Below are 9,317 nucleotides of genomic sequence, written 5' to 3'. Positions count from 1 at the left end.
TTTTTGTATTTTTAGTAGAGATGGGGTTTCACCATGTTGGCCAGGATGGTCTCGATCTCTGGACTTCGTGATCCGCCCGTCTCGGCCTCCTAAAGTGCTGGGATTACAGGCGTGAGCCACCACGCCCGGCCTATTTCTTTAAAAAATGGTTTTGTAATGTAAGTGGAGGATAATACCCTACATGTTTATTAATAACAATAATATTCATTAGGAAAAAGGGCGCGGTGGTGATTTACACTGATGACAAACATTCCCTGCTATGGAAAAAAAGCACAGCTTTTTCTGCTCTACTTTTATTCAGTAGAGTATTGTAGGGATTGTACAGAATTTCAGAGCTGAATAAAAGTTCCTCATAATTATAGGAGTGGAGAGAGGAGAGGCCCTTTCTTCCTCTCATTTTTATATTTAAGCAAGAGCTGGACATTTTCCAGGAAAGTTTTTTTGTTTTTTTTTTTTTAAGGCGCCTCTCAAAAGGGGCCGGTTTCCTTCTCCCGGAGGCAGATGTTGCCTCTCTCGCTCGGATTGGTTCGGCGCACTCTAGAAACACTGCTACGGTGAAGAAACTGGACCCCAGGGCCGGGAGCGAATTCCAGCCTGCAGGGCTGATAAGCGAGGCATTAGTGAGAGTGAGAGAGACTTTACCCCGCCGTGGTGGGTGGAGGGCGCGCAGTGGAGCAGCAGCACAGTCGCGGGTCCCGGGAGGCCGGCTCTGCTCGCGCCGAGATGTGGAATCTCCTTCACGAAACCGACTCGGCTGTGGCCACCGCGCGCCGCCCGCGCTGGCTGTGCGCTGGGGCACTGGTGCTGGCGGGTGGCTTCTTTCTCCTCGGCTTCCTCTTCGGTAGGGGGGCGCCTTGCCGAGCTAACCTCGGAGTCTTCCCCGTAGTGCCGCGGTGTTGGGACTGGCGGGTCAGCTGCCGAGTGGGGTCCTGTTGCTGGTCCTGCCCAGGGGCGGCGATTAGGGTCGGGCTAATGTGGGATGAGCACCCCTCGAGTTAGGAAGAGGGTAGCTGGGAACGGTGCAGGGCTGAGTTCTCGACAAGCTGCTGGTAGGACAGTCACTCAGGTTGAGGGTAGAACTGAGAGAACCTGAAGCTGGGCGTAGGAAGGTTCCACATGCTGGAGCCCTGCAAGACAGGGCACTTTTAAGGGTTTAGGACAAGCTCCAAACCCTGAGGGCTGTTGAACCAGGTCGCCCAGGGAGCTGTGCACCAAGACGTGTTTAGGGTTTTTATCGGGCCGTACTGTTTCAGGTGTACGGTAGAATTCTGCTGCAAAGGAAGTTGTTTTGTTGTTGTTGTTGTTGTTGTTTTCCTCTCTGTGCATTCTTTCTTCCTTGGAAGTAACAGAGGCAAGCTTGGGAACTGTGTGAACCAGGTCAGCGATCTGGACAGGTCTTTACCAGCAGGTCTTTTGCGGTTTTTCCTGGGTACTGATTTGCAGACTTAATCCAACTTTCTAAGAAAAGCAGAACCACACAGGGAAGCTCAGACTCTTTTATTAAATTCCAGTTTTGACTTTGCCACTTCTTAGTGGCCTTGGACAGGTTACTGAGTCCCTCTCAGCGTTAGTTACCCGATTTTATGATGAGGATAATATTATCTGCAAATTATTGGTAATAGTAAATAATATAGCATGTAAGTTTCCTAGCACAGTACTGGGATTTTCGCCACTTTATTTCTTCTTTTATCAAGATGCTCCTCACTGGACTTTAATACACAGGACTAATCTAAGGTATCACCAGGTAGTCCACTCCTGCTCGGAATTCTTGACCCTCTTTCGGGATTTAGAAGAACAGGGCATGGAGCAGATGGGTTTAAACAAATTCAACATCTTCCACTAGCTTCACCTTGGGGTTGTTAAAAGATTTTTGAACCACACACTGTGCTCATAACAATCTTCATCTCTTAAAAGGATTTTATTCTTCCTGGTATTGCCCTCACTCTCATCCCTGTATTCCGTGCTCACTGGCTGACACAGAAGAGTTGTTTATTGACGACTGCCCCCCACCCCCTAGGCTTCTCTGCTCTCCCCTCCCCTACAGGCCTCCATCCTCTTCATCGTGTTCATTTTTCAGATCTCAGTTCAAGCATCTCATCCTCAGTGTGGTGTTTCCTGATCCCTCACTCTAATCCAAATCTTTCTGTTTTATGTACAGGTGGAATCTTATTTCCGTTTGCATTCAATCATGTATTTTAATATGCATGTATATATGTATGTGCATTTGTATGCATGCGATTAAGAACTAGAATAATTAATAATTGAAGAGCTCCATGAAAGCTGGTTGGACACTAATTTTGTAACTATTTTATTCCCAGATCCTGTAATTTCTTTAAATAAACCCTGGAATCTTGCCTTATCTCCTTCAGGTTAAAAGCCAACTGCAAGGTCTAATGACTGCAGGATCTAGCTATCCATTGTTTCTGGTCGCCTATGCGTGCACTGGGTGTCTGGCAGGGAGGCTGGGTAAACTGTAGTTTCATTGTAGCTGTCTGAACTTGGATTTTTCAAGCCTACTTCACTGGAAACAAACTCTCACTGCATTTTGTTTTAGTTTCAGAATCAGAGCAAATTAGAAGTCTGAATTTCCTTCAACACTTGGAAATAATTTATGTATTTGAAATATATTCATAATTAATTCATTATAAAAATGTATTAAATGCTTATTCTGAGTCAGCAGAGGAAGATAGAAACTTCATGAAAGTAGAAGGTGGATCTCCTTTTTGCCTTCATTTTCAGAACATCTCGTTTATACCCATTAGTTGAAACATTAATGTCATTTTATTTTCGTCCTGATTATCTCATAAAGCATTTCTTAGAATAACAGCAATACCTATCATTGAAGTTGGATAAAAAATATTTTGCAATTCGTTTGCAACTTAAAAATCTGTTTGCATGATTTTTTTTCAGTGAAAGTAGGCAAGAGAAATTAAAATTCAGAAATATCTCACCTAATGTCAGAAGTAATATTGATAATTTGTGTTTTACAAATGATACATACAACAATAATGAAAAATAAGTCCTATCTATAGGCTCATATCTCATGCCTATTTTTGGATGTATTTTTCAGGGTGGGTTATAAAATCATCCAATGAAGCTACTAACATTACTCCAAAGCATAATATGAAAGCATTTTTGGATGAATTGAAAGCTGAGAACATCAAGAAGTTCTTACAGTAAGCACATCCTCGAAAGTTTATATGGACAAGTTGTTAGAAAAATTTATCATTCTGTTTTGGTCCAATATTTTATATATAGGAACTGGACTTTTTTCTTAAAATTTTATTTATTAAAGATCTTGGATCACATTTCATCTGAGGAGGACTATACTTTCAGCTAAATTTTGTCATTACAGAGGTTTAGAACAGGAGTCAGCAAACTTTTTCTGTAAAAGGACCAGCCTTTGTAGGCCAGCTGATCTGTGTCACATCTAGTCAGCTCTGCTATTGTAGCACAAAAGAAGTCATAGAAAATACATAAACAGTCAGTTCTGATAAAACTTTCCTTATGGGCACTGAAATTTGGATTTCATATAATTGTGTCAAAAATATTATTTTTAAAACCAATTTAAAATATAAAAACCATTCTTAGCTTGTGGACTGTACAGAAACAGTTAGTGGTCCAGATTTGGCTAGTGGAACCTAGTTTGCTGATTAATGCTTTAGAGAAAGATAGTGCATTTTAGTTAAAAAAAAAAAAAAAAAGGACTTTGAGTTAGAATTGAGTTTGAATTCCATCTTTGCCTATTAATACTTTGGATGAATACTTAACCTTTCTGAGCTCTTTTCCACATCTGTAAAATGGGAATAATGATCTTATTATGATATGGATGAAGTCAAAGAGCATATATTTAGCATATATTTGGCATATTTTAAAAACTAGCTCCCTACTTCCTGAAATAGCTATTTCCAGTGTAGGAAAAAAGAGATAAATAAGTAAATTTAAAAAGCAACCAAAAAGAAAATACTTATATAGAATTACTATATATAATTGATTAGAATACTTGTTTTATTTTATTTTATTTCCTTTTTTTTTTTTTTTTTTGAGATGGAGTTTCGCTCTTGTTGCCCAGGCTGGAGTGCAATGGCGTGATCTCGGCTCACTGTAACCTCTGCCTCCCGGGTACAAGCGATTCTCTTGCCTCAGCCTCCTGAGTAGCTGGGATTACAGGCATGCACCACCACGCCCAGCTAATTTTGTATTTTTAGTAGAGACAGGGTTTCTCCATGTTGGTCAAGCTGGTCTCAAACTCCTGACCTCAGGCGATCTGCCCGCCTCGGCTTCCCAAAGTACTGGGATTACTGGTGTGAGCCCCCACACCCAGCCCAGAATATTTGCTTTTTTTTTTAAGCATGAGATCCTTTTGTGAATTTTTACAAATCGAGTTAGCTCATGTGTCCAAAAATACTTGAAGTCCCTCTAATGATTGCACGATTCCCTGGTGAATAAAGGTTGTAATTCTAAATAAAAAGACCATTACACACACACGCACATAGGTATGCATAGATGTGCACATATATAATCATACAAACACATATATGTTTGTATTCATTACAACAGAATTAAAAGTATAAATAAAAATTGATAGGATACCTCTCAGGTATTTGGAAGGGCTGTTTTAAATGTGAGACTCTGAAGCTCGATCTTCTTTATCTTTGTGGAAACCCCTCCTCTGCCTGTTGTGCTTATTCCACTATAATAATGTATAGTAGGTATAATAAAAGTGGAGGTCTGGCAAGGTATGGTCTTTACTTCTGGACAGAGCTGCTCTTCCAGCTTTCTTCCTTTCCCAATATTAGTGGTGGAAGAGATCCAAGTTAATCCAAGTTATCAGCAGCCTATCCATAAGGTCAGCAGCCTATCCCTAAGGTCAGCAGCAACTTCAGTCCTTGCCTCTTCAAAAGAAATAATTCAACTGGGGGCAAAAGTAGGAAAAGAGACCGAAGCAAGTTCCAGAGCAGGAATAGAAGTTTATTTTAAAGGGCCTTATAACAGGACAGAAAGGAAGGTGTGCTTGGAAGAGAGCCAAGCAGGCACATGAAGGTGAGAGAAGGCCAAGTGCCCCACTTAACCGTGATCCTAGGACTTTTTTAGACTTACGTCTTTCCCATGATTCTTCTCTTAGAGTGGGCTGCCCAGCCCTCCTAACCCTTGGCAAATGAGCACCCACAATGTGTTTAGGGAAGTATACACAGGCCCATCTGAGTCTCTCTTCCTTTTTCTGGTGGAGCGTACCTGGAAGATTATACTATACCATTTTTGTCTCTAACACGCATGCCCGGGAAGTTGCTTCTCCCTGGAGTCTGCATTCAGTTAACATTTTGGTGTTAACAGGTGCGGACCATCAAGAGCTGGCCTCTCCCTGGCACTGCTAAATCATTTTTAGAGAGGCAATGTGATAATTGCTGAACCAAACCATCACCTGACATTCTAGTGGGTGGGGGGAGAGCCCCCTCCTGCCTTGCTCCTGTCTAACTACCTGTAACTCTAACTTGTGACAGATTGACCAACAAAGAAGAAAAATAAATGCCTTTCTTTATTTCTCTTTTTGGACCCTCAGCAAGAATAAGCAGTCAGCTTCTTGTTTATTCTCCATGTCCCTAACCAAGCTCCTCTAACCAGAACTCAGGGGGATATTCAGCATAAACACACAAAAGAAAGAAATTGAAAGAATTCCCTCTCATTCCTCCAAGGACCACAGAATCTACAGAAGCCTCCTAAACTCTCCAGATTTTCAATTTGCCATTTGTCCTTCAGAGAGCTTCCAATTAAAATATACCCATGGGGCAGGGACTATTGAAGCCTCTGACCTTCCATCTTGTCCCCCTTTAAAATCTTTTGTTCTGCTCTTAAAAGCCCCCACTGCCTCTGAAATATCTGCCACAGTAGTGAATGGGAAGATTAATTAGGAGCAGCTTTTTTTCACTCTGCCTTGGGGTACAGAGTTGTCTGTGTTTTCCCTTCTTTGAAAACACCCAGTTGAATTCACAGATCTGTTTACCATTTTGCATCTCTCTAGAGGGATTCTTCCTTTTCCACATTGTTTTGCAAGATAAGATTGTTTGAAAAGGTGTTTTAGACTTTTGGTCTCAGAATTTTACTGGTCTGTATTTGAATACATAGGTCTGTATTTGAATATATAGGCCCAATGAAATCACATATTAAACTACACTTCTTAATCTGTTAATCACTTGAGATGTGTGTCACAAGTAATTTGTTGATACTAGAATATCAAATTTTGCTAAAAAAAAGGTAAGAATAAGAATTTACACATTTCCAGAATAGCAAAAATCCATTCATAGATCTCTGTCACACTGGTTTAAATATATTCCAAGTATTGTCACATTATCTCAATTATTATTGTTGTTATTTTTTCAGACAGGGTTTCACTCTGTTGCCAGGCTGGAGTCCAGTGGCACAATCATAGCTCACTGCAGCTTGGAGCTCCAGCCTCCCCAGTAGGTAGTACTACAGGCACATGCCACCGTGCCCAGATAATTCCACCTTTTACTAAATGCCTTCATCATCTTTAAGTCTTGGAAACACTGCCAAATTATTTGTAAACAAGATGAAATGTACTAAAACAGAAATAACAGTAGCTCTCTTAAAGGACTGAGATAATGTATTCAGGCATAGTGGCTCACCCATGTAATCCCAGCCCTTTGGGAGGACAAGGCAGGCAGATGCCTTGAGTGAGACTCTGTCTCCACAAAATTTTTTTTTAAATTATCTGGGCATGGTGGCACGTGCCTGTAGTCCTATCTACTCAGGAGGCTGGAGTTCCAGGTTTTAGTGAGCTATGATTGCACCACTGTATTCCAGCCTGGCAACAGAATGAGACTCTGTCTCTTACAAAAAAAAAAAAAAAAAAAGAGATAATGTGACAATACTAGAAACACATTTAAAGCAGCCCTACAGTGATATATAAACAGAATTTAGCTATTTGGGAAAATTTGTAAATTCATATTTTTATTCTTATTCTTATTTATTTATTTTTTACAAAATTTGATATTCTAGTAGGTTCAACAACTTCTGACAGACATCTCAAGTGATTAAAATCATTGAGAAGTGCTATTTAATACGCAGTCTAATTGAGCCTCAAGTCTTTGTGAAGTAATGAGACAGTGATGTTCTCCCCATATACAGATGAGAAACTCAAGACACAGCTAGGGTTACATACTGAGTTAATGACAACACCTGTATTATACCACTTACATGATTTATGCTAATTAATTTATTTAGTATTTGCAATGGATCTTTTTTTCTCCCACTAATCTTTTCCAGGATGTGTTTTGTTCAAATGAGTGAGTCCCAACCCTGATAATAGCAAAATATTGTTTCCTAGTTGGTAGTGACAAGACTGTTAGAAGAAAATTCACTTATCGTAGCAAAGCCTTATAATGATTTTCTCCCGCTTTTTTGTGAGTAGGTTCAAGATTCCCCATAGTAATTCCTTTTGCTTATAGGGACAGAGGCATAGCTGGCACTTCAGGATATCTGCATCCTACATTAGTTACATTGCAGTTTGTGATCTTTGTAATATTCAAGAAAATAGCAACATGTTGGCTGTTTCTCTGTTTTCCCTGCAGGTTCTCACTGAGAAGGGATAGAGACTCCTTAGCTGCCTCTTATGTTTGTGCTCTTTTTGTTACAATATTTTCCATATTAGAAATTCTGTGTAAGATATTTTGCCCCTAAACATTTGCCAAATGAGGATTTTAATACTATTTTTATAAGTACAATTTAAATAATTTTAATATAATTATTAAAGTAAACAAGTTACAGGAAATTCCAATTTTAAAAAATTGAGTTACTTTAATTCATTGTTGATTCACCAAACGAAAAAAAATTAAAATACATGGTAGACTGAAACTTGAAACTGGAATTATCAGTCATGTTGGTTATTAGTTTTTTTTAAATCACCATAAGGATGGAATTATGTTGATTTTATAAAACTACATATTTAAAACTAGAAATTTATGAAGTTCCAAAAGTTTATGAACTATATATATATATATATATATACCTTTTCATGCTACATAATATCTTGTCATATATTTAAGGGCTTAAGTTAAAAATACTTACCAATGAGCTCTTCAGGGAAACAAGAAATTTCCCAGGAGGGAGAAATTTAAAACACTCAAAAGCACCAGAATCTAAATATATTAAATGAGAAATTAGTCTACTCCTGAAAATATTTCTGGTAGCCAAATTTTGGCCACATAATTTCTTTGTGAAAGATATTCCTCTTCAGACTAATTATTGTCATTGATTTTAAGTATGTTACTCTGTATGATAGATGGAGTGCAAGAGATTCATTCTGAACTTGTATCAGTATGTTCAGATTATTCTTTGATGAAGATACTTTATAAATGGTTGCTAATCAAAAAGTTTATCACTTGTCTATAACTTTCAGTATTTAAATAAATGTAATTATTAGTAATTCTTGCCATGTCACACCGTGGTCTTTGGATAAAATATGTTTGTCTGTTTCAATATTTTACACAGTGATATAAACAGATAATTCCATGTAAGTTCCAAGAAGTACAGGTCTTAAGAAAGAATATGATAATCTACCATACGAGGTTATAGTCATAAGGTTACACATAATGATACAAAAATCAGTTTCTCCAATTTTTCTCTTGATTTAGTACAAATTAGAGCATAAAAATTTCAAAGCAGACTTTGAAAATCTATTTCATGCAATAATAGTACCACTTTAATTTTTTAACGTATCACACTTCAAAGTATTTTTGTGTAACTCTGCTTTACTTTGTTGATTTGGAATAAAAGTTGATTAAACATTAATATCTAACCACTTTCAATTTTTGTTCACCAGTAATTTTACACAGATACCACATTTAGCAGGAACAGAACAAAACTTTCAGCTGGCAAAGCAAATTCAATCCCAGTGGAAAGAATTTGGCCTGGATTCTGTTGAGCTAGCTCATTATGATGTCCTGTTGTCCTACCCAAATAAGACTCATCCCAACTACATCTCAATAATTAATGAAGATGGAAATGAGGTAATAAATAAATAAATAAAAGAAACATTCCCTCCATTTATTCTTTTTCAAATACCTTCTATGAAATAATGTTCTGTCCCATCTCTAAATATTAATAGAAATCAATATTATTGGATCTTGTGAATACCTTTAATATCTCATTATCCATGTCAACTACTTTCCTATGATGTTTGAGTTTAATGTGTTTTAGAAAGATTCTGAGATATTAATGCTTGATAATAACTGCTATTTTTTAGTTTTTAGTACTACACACCAATATCAAATATGATATACTTGTAAACCTCCAAGCAT

The 9,317-nt window shown here is 38.1% G+C and overlaps 1 protein-coding gene across 7 annotated transcripts in view; it reads left to right on the top strand.

Annotated features, from left to right (window-relative positions):
• The first annotated feature begins 466 nt into the window (after positions 1–466).
• The window catches only part of FOLH1B (folate hydrolase 1B), a 64,605-nt gene continuing 55,754 nt past the window's right edge, over positions 467–9,317 (top strand). For 2 of the 7 annotated variants that reach the window (XM_003254486.2, XM_030829351.1), the window contains exons 1-3: positions 482–841; positions 3,071–3,176; positions 8,840–9,026. In XM_003254486.2, the coding sequence (XP_003254534.2) occupies positions 724–841; positions 3,071–3,176; positions 8,840–9,026 (411 nt within the window). In that variant the 5' untranslated portion in view covers positions 482–723. Of the gene's footprint in view, positions 842–2,369; positions 2,467–3,070; positions 3,177–8,839; positions 9,027–9,317 lie in introns of all 7 variants that reach the window. The other 5 variants (XM_012502782.2, XM_012502794.2, XM_003254485.3 and 2 more) reach the window with 5 other exon arrangements.

Source organism: Nomascus leucogenys, chromosome 15 (assembly GCF_006542625.1).
Source record: "Nomascus leucogenys isolate Asia chromosome 15, Asia_NLE_v1, whole genome shotgun sequence".
NCBI classification, from domain to species: domain Eukaryota; kingdom Metazoa; phylum Chordata; class Mammalia; order Primates; family Hylobatidae; genus Nomascus; species Nomascus leucogenys.
Note: the sequence above shows the minus strand (reverse complement) of the source record. Positions and strands in the feature narration are given on the sequence as shown.